The 17655-nt window shown below is 43.3% G+C and overlaps 1 protein-coding gene and 1 long non-coding RNA gene across 4 annotated transcripts; one reads left to right on the top strand and one right to left on the bottom strand.

The window, feature by feature from the left end:
• Positions 1-123: 123 nt before the first annotated feature.
• LOC120455592 (neutral alpha-glucosidase AB) lies at positions 124-4445 on the top strand. 2 transcript variants are annotated; one of them, XM_039641964.1, is made up of 5 exons: positions 124-256; positions 833-970; positions 1448-2197; positions 2362-3847; positions 3917-4445. In XM_039641964.1, exons 2-5 carry the CDS (start codon positions 864-866, stop codon positions 4346-4348), a joined length of 2775 nt encoding a protein of 924 aa, XP_039497898.1. In that variant the 5' UTR covers positions 124-256; positions 833-863; the 3' UTR covers positions 4349-4445. The 2 variants fall into 2 exon arrangements, with proteins under 2 accessions (XP_039497898.1, XP_039497899.1); XM_039641965.2 differs by lacking the exon at positions 124-256 and adding an exon at positions 725-744.
• An 11471-nt stretch (positions 4446-15916) lies between these two features.
• On the bottom strand, positions 15917-17148 carry LOC120456069. Of its 2 annotated transcripts, none has more exons than XR_005616801.1 (3): positions 16883-17148; positions 16572-16811; positions 15917-16503 (listed from the first exon to the last, which is right to left on the bottom strand). It is a non-coding gene; the product is annotated as an uncharacterized LOC120456069 (long non-coding RNA). The 2 variants fall into 2 exon arrangements; XR_005616802.1 differs by having other exon boundaries at positions 15921-15968; positions 16037-16503; positions 16572-17148.
• Between the last annotated feature and the right edge of the window lie 507 nt (positions 17149-17655).

Raw genomic sequence — 17655 nt, 5'->3', positions numbered from 1 at the left:
ATGTACCTGTTAAAATAGCTTCACCGCCCAAGAAAAAACTCTGAACATCTAAATTTTTTTGAACTGGCGCCTAAAATTAACACTAATAGTGGGGTTTGTGTATCTGCTAACTTTGGTATTATAGTGCATACTTCAGCGAATGTAGTGCATATTTAAACAGCCGAGCGACGGTCACACTGCGTGTGTCCTCTGCAAAATTTTTAATAAAAGTTATTAACCAGAATTCAAACGACGGCGAGCTGTTTACAACTAAAAGGTTTGCAATTCCACGAAAACTAATGCACGGGCCAATGTTTCACTGGCTCCTCGAATCTCCCGAAAGTGCAGTGTCAGCGGAAAGTGCATTAATAACCGGCGGCATATTTTTACGACCATAATCCAAACTTTTCCCTGCAAATCAGCTGCAACACAGACATACCAACACCATATGTTTCTTTACCGCAAGTGCGCATATCCCCCGCCAGGGTTGAATTAGAGGGTAATCCGCAGCCCCGCTGCAGCAAGCTGCATTTTCCGACCATTTTCGCCTAACGATTCCGTCGTACTTTCTGGGCCGCGACTGACGTGTACATTAAGTTTGCAGCTGTGGTGCCCCCCACACACACACACGCGCGCGATTGTAAGCCTTTCATTTGTGTGTGTGTGAGTAATGTAAAAGCGAAGCCACAGGATCGATTACCCTGTACTTTACAGTTACCGTTACCATTACTACTGTAGTAGGCCGCCTCGTAGAGAGCAAAAAAAGTAATAGTAATAATAGTAAATACCTAATTTGTAAATCGGTCGAGTCAGCACAGCACTAGCAGTTTGTAATAATAATATATTTTTTCAGCTCTTCAGGTTGAAATCCAGGACAATCCGCCATGCGATTCGCTCTGGCCACCGTGGCCATCATCTGGGCTCTTTTCGTCCTGGCCGACGGAGTGGATCCCGGGAACTTCAAGACCTGCGAGCAGAGCAGTTTTTGCCGGTGAGTTTGGCTGCGTCCATGATGGGTAACTACTTGAACTGCGTAGGTACGGGTTACGGGTTACTGGTTACGGGTTTGGCCATTACTTTGCATTATACATTCTTAATACTGGGGATCAGCACTTCATTCTATAGAGAGTTATTCCTCACTCTAAAAGCCATATATCAGTGCTTCTTTTCTTTAGAACTATTTCATGGCATCTCCTATTTCCTGGGTTTTTTTTGAAAGCATTTTCATCTATTTTCAAAACATTAATGAAAACCGATAAAATCCCAGAACCACCTAGCTTCCAAATCTTGCTATTTTAGTCCATAAAATACAGTTTAAAATTTGTAATGTCCACTTAAAGAGGAAGTGTTTTTTTTGTAGTTTTATAATGTTTTTAGGTATTTCGGGGGTAAACAACATTAAAAGCAACTCTTATATCTGTTCATAGGAGCAAAATTATTCGATGGTGATATAAATTATGGTTTTCAGACGCTCCCGGAAGATTCAGGGATCAGGCAGCAAGTACGCTTTAATTCCCGGCACCTTGAACACCTATGCGGATTCGTTGACCGCTGATCTCGTAAACAAGGAGAATCATCACCAGTTCGCCTTTAAGCTAGAGGCTCTGGAGGGCAGCACATTCCGCCTGCAGATCGATGAGAAGCAGCCACTCCGACCACGATATCGAGTCGAGCACGCCCTAAAGGGCCCAACCAAGGCCGGACGCATTCGTGTCCAGCGGGAAACAGATGGAGAGATCGTTATCACATCGGAGAAAAACAAGGCTGTGATCCACGGAGACCCGTTCCGCATCGATTTCTTTGAGAACGACGTGCTGGTGGTCTCGGTGAATGCCAAGAACTGGTTGTACTTCGAGCATCTGCGGCAAAAGGCCCAGGAACAGACTCCCCAGCCGGCGGAATACGAGAACCAGCAGGAGCAGGATGCCGCTGTGGAAACTCCCAAAGCAGCAGATACCATCGATGATCCTGGTGCATGGGAGGAAAACTTTAAGTCACACCACGACTCCAAGCCCTACGGTCCAGAGGCTGTGGCTTTGGACTTCTCGTTCCCCGCAGCCGAGGTTCTATTCGGTATTCCAGAGCACGCAGACAGCTTCATACTAAAGTCTACCTCGGGCACGGATCCGTATCGCCTGTACAACCTGGATGTGTTCGAATACATTGTGGACAGCAAGATGGCCCTGTATGGCTCAGTGCCGGTGATCTATGGCCATGGGTGAGTTACCTTTGGGTTCTTCCTGCTTTTATAGGAAGACTTTATACTTAATAGCTTAAAATCTGGCTTATAGCCTGCTGATTGTCCATATACGCTATACACCCTATATACATATATCTCTTTGGAAACCCAATGATTGTACAATGAGTTTCAATATCTTTCAGACCGCAACGCACTGCAGGCGTTTACTGGCAGAATGCTGCCGAAACCTGGGTGGACATTCAAACCTCGGAGACCAATGTTGTATCTTCGCTGGTAAATTTTGTATCCGGCTCGCGGAAGTCCCCTCCTCCGGCTGCCCACTTCATGTCGGAGTCAGGCATCGTGGACGCCTTCATCATGCTGGGTCCCAAGCCCATAGACACTTTTAAGCAGTACGCTGCTCTGACTGGAACGCACGAGCTGCCTCAGTTATTTTCTCTTGCCTACCACCAGAGCCGCTGGAACTACAACGACGAGAGGGATGTGACCTCCGTGTCAGCGAAATTCGACGAGCACAACATACCCATGGACACCATGTGGTTGGACATAGAGTATACAGATGGCAAGCGCTACTTCACCTGGGACAAGTTCAAGTTCCCGCAGCCGCTGTCGATGATCAAGAACCTTACAGAGCTGGGTCGCCACTTGGTGGTGATAATCGACCCGCACATCAAGCGGGATAACAACTACTTCTTCCATCGGGACTGTACGGATCGTGGCTTCTATGTAAAAACGCACGAGGGCAATGACTACGAGGGTTGGTGCTGGCCGGGATCGGCTAGTTATCCGGATTTCTTCAATCCCGTGGTCAGAGAGTACTACGCCAGCCAGTACGCTTTAGACAAGTTCCAAACGGTCACCGCAGATGTGATGTTGTGGAACGACATGAACGAGCCGTCGGTATTCAACGGCCCTGAGATCACGGCGCCCAAGGACTTGATCCACTATGGCAACTGGGAGCACCGCGACGTGCACAATTTGTACGGTCACATGCACTTGATGGGCACCTTCGCGGGTCTGCAGCAGCGCGATCCCAACCAGCGGCCCTTTATCCTCACACGGGCCCACTTTGCTGGCTCCCAGCGCTATGCTGCCATTTGGACGGGTGACAACTTTGCGGACTGGTCGCATCTACAGCACTCAGTCAAGATGTGTCTCACAGAGGCGGTGGCCGGCTTCTCCTTCTGCGGTGCCGATGTAGGTGGCTTCTTTGGAAATCCAGATACCGAGCTGCTAGGGCGCTGGTACCAAACCGGTATCTTCCTGCCCTTTTTCCGGGCTCATGCGCACATCGACACTAAGCGCCGGGAGCCATGGCTCTTCCCAGAACGCACTCGCCAGGTGATCCAAAGTGCTGTGCTCAAGCGTTATTCATATCTGCCCCTGTGGTACACCGCATTCTACGAGCTGGAGCTGACTGGAGAGCCAGTAATTCGCCCATTATTAGCCCACTACCCATTGGATAAGGAGGCCTTCGGCGTTGACAGCCAGCTGCTGGTGCAAGATCGCCTGCTTGTAAGACCCGTCATGCAGCAGGGCGTTAGCAAGGTGGACGTGTACTTCCCAGCAATTGATGACAAAAAGAACGGCGACTGGTGGTACGATGTGGATACTTATCAGCGCCAGGAACGATCCGGCTATGTGTCGGTTCCCGTAGACGATCTTAAGGTGGGAGCTGTTATTCTGTTTTCGAAAAGTCGCGTGAATTATGTTTTTCGCTTTTTACTCTGCTTACAGATCCCCGTTTGGCAGCGTGGTGGCAGTATTGTTCCGAAGAAGGAGCGACAGCGTCGCGCTTCAACCTTGATGCTGCACGATCCTTACACACTCATTATCTGCTTAGACCGACAGGGCAAGGCATCCGGTTCCCTCTACCTGGACGATGAGAAGTCCTACGCGTACCGCCAGGGGCAGCGCATCCACGTGAACTACGAGTTCGCCAACGACCAACTGGTCAATAGCTTCGTTGGCAAGCCCAAGTACAAGTCCCTGGCTTGGATCGAGCGAATTGTGATCGCTGGACTTGAGAAGGAGCCCAGCAGCGCCACAATCACGGTGAATGGCGTTAGCCAGCAGTTGGAGGTGCTCCAGCATGATCACACCGTCGTCGTGCGCAAGCCGGGCGTCAAGATGGACGTCGACTTCGCCATTAAACTCAACTTTGCGTAGTCTGTAGCCGCAACATGCGCCACGTATTAAATTTCGATAAAATATTTTAATTGTGTACACCTTTAAAATTGCTATTAAATGTTTTAAGAATCCCCAACCCTTTTTCCTTCAAGGAAAAATCAAGTTATAGATTCCCCAACTGCCTTCGATTAGTATCCACTGTCCCTGTTCTGCAATTCCAGCAATTCAACATTCGGAGAGTGCAACTCAAGTTGAACGTAATGTGTCAATAAATATACAATTTTTTGTGTACAAACAATTTTTTATTAGTAAAATAGCAGTAAGCACAGCGCCATATAAAGTGTACATTCTTGATCAGCTGAGTCAACACAGCCTTCTGCTTATACGCAAACTAGTTCCTCAGTTTTAAAGCTATCTGCTTGAATCTTTCCAAAAAGTAGTCTTTCTATTGCAGGTTGCATACAAGTCTTTATGCTACTAGTGTATCATAAATCGGAAAATGGCTATCTAATTAATGGAAAATAAATATAATAAAAATAATAAAATAGACTAGCTCATGAAGCGTTCTATTTCGGAATAAACGAGTTTTTTGATAATATACATAAATATAAATAAATAAATATATATAAATATATGTTTATATATAAATATATGTTTATATATAAATATATGTTTATATATAAATATATGTTTACATATAAATATACCAAAAATACTATAAATAATATAACCCCTTTTATTAGTGACGAAGCGCACCATGAAAATGAAAAGCTGCCGTGGTCTTTTGATCATAATACGTTATGCAACGTATTCAGCAGTGAATGTGGAAAGTAAATGTTCGTAATCTTCAAGGATTCCTCGCTTGTCTGTAAAAATCACGTTTCAAATTTAATAAGCAGCAAAAATGTTCCCTTTACCAGTTAATTTCGAAGGTATTAACTAGTCGAATAGCCTATTCTTTTTCGCGGCATAACTTTCTTGTTTCAATTCGAACTTATTTATCATTGGTGGAATCTAATGATCTTATCATATCTATAAGATTTGGATACTGATAAGTTAAGTTAATTTTAACGAGTTTATTTGGCTTATTTTGCTTGGCTATTCTTATTTATTTCTTGCTCGGATGTGGGCAACATTTTCAAAGTTATTTCAATTAAAATGTGGCTCCAAGTCAGTGTGGCGAGAAAATGGGCTGTGGCATCGCTGACCTCCCACTTGCTGACCTCTGACCCCCGACGGCCTTAGATGTATTTTCATAAAAATTTTCATAACTTTTCGTTTCGGTTGAGCTTAAGAATGTTGTTAAAATATTTTTGCAGCTTTCCTCCACTTCCCTCCCACTGGCACTTTCTCTCTGCGGTCATTTCCCCATATTCTTGTGTACCCCCATGCACATGTGTATATTTAAACATTTTAAACGGATGTGGGTCGGAGCGGGGGGGCGTTTGGGCGGTTGGGCCATCCGTTTGGCCATGTGAGCACTTGTATGGAGGTCAGCAGATTTTCCAGCAGCATAAGCATAATTATTTTTAATGCGCTCTGTAAGAATTTGAAAAGGGGTGAGCGAGCGAACCGAAAACAATAATAGCAACAAGCACATCCTTGGCATTTCTGGCATCCTTGGCTTTTCCGAGTCCAGCGAAAACCCCATCGCCACTCCAAGCAAACCAAGCACATTACATAGCGAAATTAGAAAATTAGCTGAGCTTTTAGGTCCCTTCTCTGCGGTCCGATAGTCTCCCCAACGCAAACAAAATTTTAAAAATACGAAAGATAGAGTTTCGGGCATATAATTAAAGTGTCCCGAAAAACCACTGAAGATGTTAGATATTCTTAATTGTAAAACCCGCCACTCGTAGTGCAGTAGAAACTGTTGATTTGGGAAATAAGTATGCCGAAATACAGAAGGATTCGTCCTTGTTCTGGTTAGTATATATACATGTATATAAACACCAGGATCTCGTGTTTACTTTAACACTTATGTATGTACCTGAATAAATGAAAGTATGAGTATAGATTTGTATTCAATCAACAGGAGTATCACTTGATTGCCAGTAGATCCGAAACTTACCATAATCGTCGATTTAGAACATAAATGGAGCCTGTACGTAACTAAAGGTCAGTTATCTGATAGTCGATTTACTTGAAAATTGCGTTCCTTCTTGATTTATGTAATTTGGTTTTTAAATATATCTGGCATGCTCTATGTTTTAGAACTCCTAACTGCATTTGCCTTTTTTTTTTTTTAATTATATTTTATTTATTTGGTCATTTGGCAGTGGGTCATTTGGGCAGTGGTTGCCATATTGCGGTGTTTGAAACTGTCTCAGGCTATCTAATCCCAATTTTGTATGTGCAACATTGAGCGCAACGTCAGCAATAGAACGAATGTCGGTGGCACTTCTCGTCTGCCATCATTTCAGGGTTCTTTCACCACACTCCCGCCCAATCCACATTCCACAATGCTCAGGCGCCGAATCCCGACTTCGTTGACAGCAGTATCCCCACCCGACCGGCTGGGTGCACTGGAAAAAATTGGTAGATAACCATTCTTAAGGTCTGTGCAATATCACTAACAATCGAACAAAAAATACTTTTGACTACCGCAACCTCAACATACAAAAGTTTTGAAATCAAATTTTGTAGGTCATTTAAAGTTTAGTCATACATCCATATTTCTTGTGGATGTGTGTTACCAACACAACACCCACTAGGCCCAATTTTATGTTATAGATTTTCAGTTTTACTTTATTACTACTTTATTTTAGGTCTTGAGTTGCTATCCCTTTAATTTTCACGCTACCTTTTGATAGTTGTATCAAAATTTGTCAAATACAGCGGATGCCGCCTTCGCACACTCTCGTGGTGCGCTTCGTTACTATGTGGAGTGCGGTTCACAATGATAATAATTTGTTTGTTTTTTTCGGCTCAAATACTACATATACTTTTAATGTTTAGTCTACAAATTAGAGCACAATATTTGCAAAAGTATTTTTTTTCCTATGCATTGGCTTTGGTGCCTTTTGGGCTTTTGAATTATGTGCGTCAGGCTGAAATTGCTGTGTCACAGTGTCCATCCAAAATGTAATATAACATAAGATATTATATACAATTGGCTCAAAGGATTGCACAAAGTTAACTGAATAATGGGTACGCGATAGTCGAGAAACTTGTCCACAGGGTCGAAGTCCGATCAATGCGTTTTGCATGCATTAGAAAGAAGTAGTTTTGAACATTTAAAATGATTGCATTTTTCGATAATTTGTAACGTCGTACTATGGTATTTCAGGCCTATTTCTTTTGGCCACTGTGCAATTTGATTTGACGAAGGCAGAGCGAGCGAGAGGGCGGTTTGTGGGGGAAAGAGAAGGGGATAGTGGCAGATGCGGGATGAGGGACGGCGGATGTGGCTGACTGACTGACGACAGCACTTGGCTGACTTGCTGACTGTCAAGTTAAGTGCGGATGCACACACGTAGTGCGGCGCCACGCCCCATGCGAGAACCCTTTCCCCCCTTTCCCGCGTGCACCACCCCCTTTGCGCCTGCGAAAATAGTGGAGGGGGGAGGGGACAAGGTCGGGGGGAGGTGTGTTAGTTTCGGGAGGACCTGCCGCAAAACACAGTAAAACGCGCGCATATTTATAACGAAATGCTCAATTTAAATTCCCATCAATCTTGGTCGAATACCACACACACACACACACTCACACTTGCCCTTGCACACACACACGGAGAGGCGTACACGTTCAGGATTTGGATTTCGGTATTCCCCTTCCACTCACATAATTTCGTTCAACACTGAGATAAATCTGTTTTATTTCAGATCGAACAGGACGAATCGAACAGCTATATTAACTCGTAATCCTTTCTTGTAACTCATACTTAAAAATGAACGCAGCGGAGTTTTGCTACACAATCTTATCTGTATCTGAATCTGAATTTACTGATAGCAATTAGGGTAATTTAAGAAGCTGTGTTCTTTCTCTCAGTGTGCGCCACACTCAACTAAATGTAGTTGCTTTCCCCGAAACCCATCTACACAGATACATAGATATGTATGTACATATAGTAGGACTGCCTCGTCTTCGCTGCGTTTTAGACAGCAAAAAAAATTACGCCCATCCAAAAAGCAGAGCAACAAGAGCAACAACCAAATAAAAAACATTAAACAAAAAAAAGAATGGAAAACCAAAACGAAACGCGGCAAAAGCTTATTGAGCGTTAAATTAAAAATTCTTATGAAAAAACAAAGGCGGAGAAAAAATAACCTATCGCAGACGGATTTAGATAAAAACGTTAAAATGGTAAGAACACGCATAACAAGAAAAATTGTTAAAAGGCGACGGATATGGCCACCATTACTTTAGAATTCCGCATATGCAGAAGGATCCTCTCTTCATTTTCCCTCTATTGTCTTGTCTTCTAAACAAATTTAGCAATTGGAAAATACATAATTGAAAATGCATTGCAGAGTCATCTCTCACACACAGTACCAGGAGGATGCCTGAAGGCCATCTAGTGTCACACAACTGGAGTGGAGGATAGTTCTGCGATTGGATGACGAGCTGGGTGTCCAGAATGTCCGGTTAGCTGGGACTGGAGAGATTGGTCGGGAGTAGGCCGCCATTCCCAGACGACGTGGAAGTGGTGGTTCCGGTCATAAGCCCAACAGTTTACGGGGAAGACTGAAAAGCATTATTTAATGCTGTAGGATGTAGGATAAGTTTAGTCAAGATCCTACGTAAAGGGACCAACTGGCACTGGACCTAGGTCATAGATGCCTAAAAGTTAATAGAATAAAAATATTTGAGGAAAAATTTAACATTTTGATCCATTTGACACCTAAAATACTCTTTTTAGAAAAATTGTCCTTACAACGAGAAAAAAACAAGAAACAACGCTATAGTCCAGTTTTTCAACAAATTTCATTAGAATGTATGGTGAACATATTGCAAATTCGGGAGCGGGAGTATAAAGAAAAGTCTCTGATTGTATCGCCGACTTGTATCCCAACCAAATGTCGAGGGTCATGTCTGAAGGTGTCATGACTATGCTATCGCCACCCAAAGATTCAGATAAGAACGATTTCTCATCTCAAAAAGTTAGTTGCATACGTCTTTTTGATAGGGATAGGCATCTGGAAATCTCTGGCTAAATTTAACGATTTCGCTGATTTTTTTATGACAAAATCAGGCAATCCTTTAAAAATACGTCTAAAAAAAGGCGATGAGAAGTTTTAGTGAGTTAAAAACTTGTTCATGTGTTTTAAGAATATAGACAGAAGAAATGCACTCCTGCCTTGGCTGACTTCAAGAGGAGCTGGCCGCAAATTGGATTCGAATGGCTAGGTAAACAAATGTTAGCGACTTTTCTGTTATTAAACAAAGCCAGCAAATGGCATTGCAATTGGTCAAAGGGCGCCGGTGAGAGGAGGCACACTTGGTCATCGCTCGGCGAGATGCAATACAAATATTATACTATACATGATGGCCAGCCGGAGGAGTCGGACTTCCAATTGAAAATGAAATTGTGGCAACAAAAAGTGGGAAATAAAAGGAGTGACAGGCAGCAGGGCAAACACTCATCTCACTCCGCTGTTTGAGACCCCCTTCCAGGGTTTGTTTACCCCCTTACCGCCTTCTTAGACCCGCTTTAGCCAACCGCTCCCACCTATTTATTTACCCCCTCGTGGAGCCCCTTGTAGCCCCTCACCCCCCATGAACTACTCACGTCGCGCTTTTTCATTACGGGTCCACGCACACAAGTGCGCCACTTGACCAGGGGCGTGGTGAAAGGGGAGCTGTCACTTTGATCTGTGATGCAGGTGCAAATAGACACAGAGCCAGAATAGGATGGCACATGCATGAAGGGCATATAGGACGCGGGACACGGGACATGGACATGGATGTGGATGGGGATAGGGATGGGGATGGGGATGGGGATGGGGATGGGGATGGGGATGGGGATGGGGATGGGGATGGGGATGGGGATGGGGATGGGGATGGGGATGGGGATGGGGATGGGGATGGGGATGGGGATGGGGATGTAGAACCCGGGACCCGGGACCATCACGCAAATGCCACCGTCAGCAAGTCAAAGTTTATTGTTTCACTCTTTTTTTTTGCAGACCCCCTTCCCATCGAGCCCGTGCGTTTTTGTTTCCTCTTCCTCTTTTAACGCTTGTGTTGCATTTATTTTAATTGAAGCTCTCTCTCTCTTTATGTTGTTATTGCCGAGCACTAACTTGGATGAAATTTGCCAAGTTAAATTCCAGTGGTCGGGGCTGAAAGGCGGCCTTAGTCGGCGGATGAGGCCGATGTATTTCGATCGGGACTATCAGTGCACTAGGTAAGCAGCCACAAAATAGTACATAACTGGAAAGGCGACTATAATGTCGATAATTCCGATTGTACGATAAGTACGTCGATGACAGAAATGCGGTGTTGTCATGTCTTGATTATTTTAAAATGTTGAGATTTGTTCATTTATAACTATATACATTCACATAACACAGCGTTACTAGACATAAAACCTTTACATTTACATACATTACTACATACATTTTAGTAGTTTGAACCTCAATCAACAGCGTTATTTATGTATATGCTCATATCATTTGGTTCAAAGAGGTACGATTTTTGCGTGGAAAAAGTTCTAATGGCCCCACTGTCGGCAGAACTGAGGGGAGTCCCGCGTGCTTATGCAGCATTTGGCTTTTGTTTGCTTTTCACTTTGAGAGTCGGGCGAAAGTTGAACCCTGCAATAATATTTATTGATATCTGCTCGATCTCGGCGTTTTCCAATTAATTACTCAGCAAGTAGGGTGCAGAACTATTGAATTTCAGCCGGCGAGTTGAAAGCCATAGTATCCGTCTGAACAAACCTCCAAATTAAGATAAGCTGTTAAAGAATGTACCTTCAAATGCTGGTATTGTAAATAGCGAGAGGTATATTATTTACTAAAGGGTGATTTCTAATTAGCTCTCTCCTTGGAGTATAACATTTTACGAATGTGGTTTTTCGGTATTCATTTTTAGTTTCATTAAGCAAGGTTATTTGTTTTTACATTTATCTAAATTTATCTAAAGGCGCCGTATTATATACATTTATTTATGAGAACTGGATCGGAGAACATTTTAAATTACTTCAAACAAGACGCCTGGTCGTGAATGTCGATGGTTTAGCCTAAACCTAACTTGACCATTGATGATTTGTTATTGTGGAAAGAATAGTTAAAAGACATAATGTGAAGACAATGTTGAGAGCTTATTATGCGGTGATTGCCAATGAGTTGATCAGTTAAACGGCACCAAGATTTTATATACCTTATTATACAACTTTGAAGGGTTCCAGGGTCAAAAGTATTTTAATTTTCGCACTGCATCCTAAAACTGGTGAGGATTGGGAAGTACCAACTTTAAGGTCTGTTGCCAACCTAAAAGCACACCAACGCCCCGAGTGCCTGATGCCTGATGCCTGATGCTTCCCTTATCTCTTTCGCTGGCGTCAGTAAAAAAAATAATGTATAAATAAAACTAAAATAAAATTTGAAAGCCAAACAACGGGGCGACATGCAATAAACTGGCTGCTCGCGGCTTCCAGATGCTCGTGGCTCGTGGCTCCAAAAATCCCGAAAAATGTCCGTGGATGCCGATGACGATGCCTGGGCCATGGATGATAACTTGGTCGCCTTTCCTCGAGTGGCAAGCTCCACGCTCGGTGCCGCCTGACATCGTTTTATGCATAAGCAAACAAGTCAAGTCGATGCCGGGATCCCCCGACAGCCACTTCCACTTCCACATCCACTTCCTCCGCCCGCTCCAAGATGCCTGCCTGAAGTCAGGCACACTCGCAGAAACATGTATTGGCTTTCCCTTACATTTTCGATGAAAGTGCTCTTAATGGGGGATAAGTACTTATGCACTTTAGAGATAAATGCGATATTATTTTAAAGGTTATATTTTCAAAAGATGTGTGCAGTTTTTAACTGCGTCCAATTAATAAGGACACTCGATTCACTCGAAGTGTTATTTACAAAGGGTGTTTAATAAAACAGTAGTGTGTTTCCGAAACGTCCAAAACACAGCGCCCAATTTCTCTGAGTGCTGGTCCCCGTCCCCGTCACCGTCCCCTCTCCCAGCCCTGCTGCTGAAGCATACTGTTTATCCAGCCGGCTAAGTCAGGCAAAAGATGTTTCGCGTGATTTGGAGCTGCCGAAAGGGGCGGTGGGCGGTGGGCGTTGGTTTTGAGTTCATTTCGGGTTAATGTTAATGTGCTGCCCGGGCGCTGCAGGATGCGTGTGTCCTTACAGATTTCGTGTGAGTTATGGCTGGAGATGGAGTTGGAAATGGATACGGATACGGAGCTCGGCTGTGCAGTTCCGAGCTCCGAGCTCCGAGTTTGCAGCTGGAACCGTTGCAGGTTTTGTTCGTCGCGGCTTGGCATTAAAGTCTACACCTTTAGTCCTCCTACTTCGCCTCATCCTCCTGACTTTTTCCGCTTCGCAAGGAGGGCGACTGAATTGGCGGAAAATCAAATTTGCACATATTGCTGCAGTGCGAACTGGCAAAGTGCGACGGGGACATCAGTAAGCTGACAGTCAACACGGCGGAAAATGTGAAATGTACGACACGGCGGCTCTGTGCCACGCAATTCCACATTTTGTTGCCATTTCTTAGTCACTTTTTGTTCCAACTCTAAGACTTGAAGCCTAAAATAAACACATCCTAAGAACTGGCAGATAGTTTGTGCTATCTGTAACTACTTTATCGAGAATAAGCTGAACAACATCACTCATGACTGCACGTATTGAATAACTAACTAATAGCTAACTAAGCTCACTGCAACAGTTAGGGGCCCTCGCCCACGTTGACCACTTTGCTGACCACTTCCCCTTGCTTGACCAATTCTTTGTTTGTTGCCCCTGTAAAGTTCGGGAAAAATAAAAAAAAAAAAAAAGCGGCGAGCAGTGGCGGCAAATAAAGGGGTCAAAGGAGCGTATGGCATCGGTCGGACTTTCTTTCATTTTATATGGAAAAACGCGGGCGATTCCGGGCTTTTGAATTTTCAATTGGCCGGAAGTTTGATTATGGAGCCAAAAGTGGATTTTTAAGCCTTTGTCACGCATTTTTTATGGATCAAACACATGGCCATGCACGTATGCATGTCCTCTGGACATTTAATTGATTCATTGTGCAGCGATGGAAGTTGTAGAGCGCACTTAAAAGTTTTCCTTTGCAGGGAAGCTAATGCTGAAACGTAATGCAAAACATTTTGAAACATATAAATAGTTGAAGTTCATGCTTTCGAGCTCTCAGAGTAATGGCAAAACTGGCTTCTAAAATGCAAATGTAAAGTAATTGAGTGATTTTAAAAAGGCTTACCCGAAGGCGAATGAAAAGCGCAGGGCATTATTTTTAATTTTCCCCTCACCTCGCCAGACAAACAGACAAACACACAAACACACACACACGCAACAGGAGGAGAGGTGGAGTGGGGTTGTCAGAAGTCAGTTTTGTTTATTTTAAAATTCAGCTCCTCGAATCATTTTGTTGGAAAATGTTGCACATAATTCTTGTTTAAGTATCTTGTAAATTGCTTAATAACGCCAAAGGGACTACCTTACATCCCCTCCCCTTCGATCCACACACACAGTGGCAATTACCCCTTCCGGGGGGCGTGGAGGAGGAGGAGGAAGGCTAAGGAAGGTCGCTGGGTGGCAACTTTGTATTCAAGTGCGAAACGGAACGAAACGAGCGAGAGCAATTTAAGACAAAAACTTTTGAGCCAAGATGGCAACAAGGCAACTGCAAATTAATAACATACTGTGTGCGCGTCGGGGGGTCGGGTGTACGGCGGTGGGGGGTGGAAAGGGTTGGAATGAGCTGGAGGGTGCAGGGGTTGAGGGGTGGCACTTGTTAAATTTAATAACGAAATAAATGTTCACGCGCACGCTAATTTATGAGTGGAAAATGTTCTCGCATTGCACACATTAACACGTAAAGGGCGGCTTTTCTTTTCACTCCCAATCTATTCCGCATATTTGAGGCATAACTCCTTTTTTCTGGTGGCAGTGGAATAAAATCAACGTTTCACTTAAGGATTTTCGGCAATGGCTGCGAGAGGAATTGTTGCGAAATTAATTCGGGGTTCAGTTGACAGGCTGAGGAATTCCAGATTAATGCGTACTTTAATTACAAATGCAAGTTAAGACTAAAAAGGAAGCAGTGTCTTCCCTCTGTTTTCTTTTTTGTTCCAGTCAAAGATCATTCTTTTTAGCTCTAAACCACCACCTGGGGAAATCCTTCCACGTGGTAAGCTTCCAGGTGTTTCTGTCTTTAATGGCTTAAAGTTTAAATTCAAGTTCAAGTTGCCTACTGAGTAATATTCTGTCCGGACTGAAACCAATAAGCGAGTGGATTTCCTAATTAATGAGTTGGTTACCCACTGCTGCATAAAAAGGTGCAGAGAAGCTATTTAAAGTCTAGATATTTTAGTACTCTAGTGCGTTGAACTATGGTTTTGGAGCTGTTTCCAGTACTAGGATGCTAGCTGTGCAATATACTCACATGTTTCAGGCTCGATTTCCAGCTGCCGAAACATAATAGATTCAAAGTCCTTGTTTACTTTTTTGAAAATTATAAAGAAATTATGAATATATTTATAGGTATAAAGGTAGTTTAAAACTGGTGGTCCTAACACTTTTGAAAAAGGCGCTCGATGTGGGCTGAGCAAGCTGCAAATTGCGCTGCGAAAATTAATAATTTACAAACACAAGGCGCTGCTGTCATGGAAAAGCTCCCAGGATCTCGGGCTGTCAGGCTCCTTACGCCACATCGTTATCCTGGCCAAAGAGAGCTGGGCAGGGCTGGAATCGAGGGGTCGGGGCCCAAATTATGCAAAGCGTTTGACAAATTAGCTAAAGAAACTTGTTAAAAGCGCAAAAGCGCATGCATAGCAACGAGACCGGCAAAATCCTGCAACCCGCCATCAGCTTGAAATTGTTTTAATAATTAGCATTTTAAGCGGACCACTCCCCCTCCTAGTCTTTCAACATTTTCACACATGGAGTGCTAAGGTGGAGACTGCTTTACCGAGATAATTACAGGCCAAGATCACAGCGGAAGTCCTTAACTTGAAATCACGCACATATGCATGTATTGTGAGAGTTTAAAAAAAAAGGTTTTACTCGGGTTTTCTACCCGTGGAGACCGAGTAACTTTCGACCCAATAGGGTGTATATATGCATTTCTTGTACCTTTTAACCGCCATCTTTGAGCATACCTTCTGTGCATAAACTAGTAATTTTGGTTTAGGGATACGTTTAAATGTTTCAGTTACAGTACGCACAAACTTAAACGCGATTCCAGTGAAAAAAAGAAATAAGAGCAGAATAACAATAGGTGTCGGGATTGGACACAATAAACTTAACTCGCGACACTTTAGACAATATTTTGTCTAGATGATATATCTATCTTTGGATAGACAGGCTAACTCGACTCGGCTAGTGTCCTCCTGATTATGTGCTTATATCTAGTGTATCCTTTACTCCACGACTAGCAGGTATTAAAACAAATCATTTATTTACTTGCTGTCAATTAATTATTTAGTCCTTAAATTCCAATATAGTATAATACAGGGGCAGTGTTATTAAGTTGTCTGCAAATTAAAACAGATCATTTTGTACGTTTTTCTTTGGAGACGCGCTTAGAGATGTATGTATGTACATTATATACTTGCAGGTGTAGCAGGCAGAAAGGATATGCGAGCTGTTTTGGCAGGGAAAAGACAGCTCCGGTGACAAACTCCCTGAGCGCTTATTTGAGAATCGTTTTATTTTTATTGCAAGACTCCCAGGCGACGAGTGCTCAGTGTCAGTGAATGTCATTTTAGCTCCGCCGGAGTCGCAGGCGGCGAGGAATACGCGGATGGTAGGAATCCACCGCATCCCCAAAGTCCCTCGTATCCTGAATCTACACCAAGTCGGATCATCTCCCTTGATGGTCCCAAAGTAAGGTTGCTTGGTCTGGACCACAAGGAAAGGGAAGCGTTCCGGGAGCAGCATTGAAGAAGTGCTTGGGTGTTAAAGTGTCTTTCAATATTCTAATTATAACCAACACGATTTTCCCAAATCTGCGTGTCGAAGTCTTAATATTGAAGTAGCATAAATGCGACTATCACGTAGCATCTATTACTAAAACAACACATGCAATTGAAATGTTATGTTTCGTGGTAAGGACAGTCAGTCAGTCTCATACTTACTTAGGTACTGTAGGGTATTCAAGGTTCTGCTCGGTACTCCAAGATCCCATTCGTCTGCTACAAGTGTCATTGCTGGTGAGGCCGATGTGGGAACCCTTTTTTGCCTTGCCGAGAGAACTGTGTGTGCTTTTTGCCCCTGCATACCAACGTCTCTGATGTCTGGAGCATTTGACAAATCAAATGGGGATCAAGTGGCGCGGGGTGTTCGTGTTCGTGGGGGTGGGAATTGAATTCCTGTCACTGTAAATGTTCAAAATGAAAACGTTGAAGGTTAATACGATGCGATTTGCCTGAACGGCTTTTAAGACAACCCTGTTTTTCTCGTTTCCGGAGCGGCCATAAAATGTTCCAGGAGGTCATGACATGACACGACAACTGACACGATATACTCATGCCGAAGACTTTTACGACTTCTATCGGGGGCTTCCCTTTTTTAAGATTGGTTGGGGTTTTAGGTCAGGGAAGTGACCTTTAATAGGCCACTAACTCACTGCCTCCGCTGTCCAGTCAACAGATTCCTTTTTGCCACGGTTATTATTTTTCTTTTTTTCTTTTTTGCTTTTTCTGCATGCTGGGGTGCGACACTCAGTCGGCTGTGAAATCCACTTAATTCCATTTACTTAAGCTAATTTCACGCCATATTCAATTTACCACATCATGGTCGTTCATTATTTATTCACAGCATGTAAAATCAATGGACAACACGGGCGCCTGGAGTGGGCGTAAAAAATCAAATTGTTGAATGTCCAGGGGGTCAGAGCAACACACACTCAAAATGAAAAAAAGCTCTGAAAAGAAACGAGACTGAAATTATGTGGTAACGCCCATAAAGTACCGTGATTTCAGAAAATAAAACCATTGTTTATAGTATATACATCTCTCTTAGCTTAGAGAATACACCAGCAAATGTAGGAAAATATTTTCTGTAATAAATGTATATATAATGTATAATATAGGCGTATGAATAACAAATATATTTTTGATATTCGAACCGTAACTCCGAAATATGACCCCGTTTTTCAGTATTTAGACTTTCTTGTGTATGGAATTATTGTATAATTTTTATGTTTGTTTTATCAAAGTA

The sequence above is a fragment of the Drosophila santomea genome, chromosome X (assembly GCF_016746245.2).
Source record: "Drosophila santomea strain STO CAGO 1482 chromosome X, Prin_Dsan_1.1, whole genome shotgun sequence".
In the NCBI taxonomy this organism is placed as follows: Eukaryota; Metazoa; Arthropoda; class Insecta; order Diptera; family Drosophilidae; genus Drosophila; species Drosophila santomea.
Note: the sequence above shows the minus strand (reverse complement) of the source record. Positions and strands in the feature narration are given on the sequence as shown.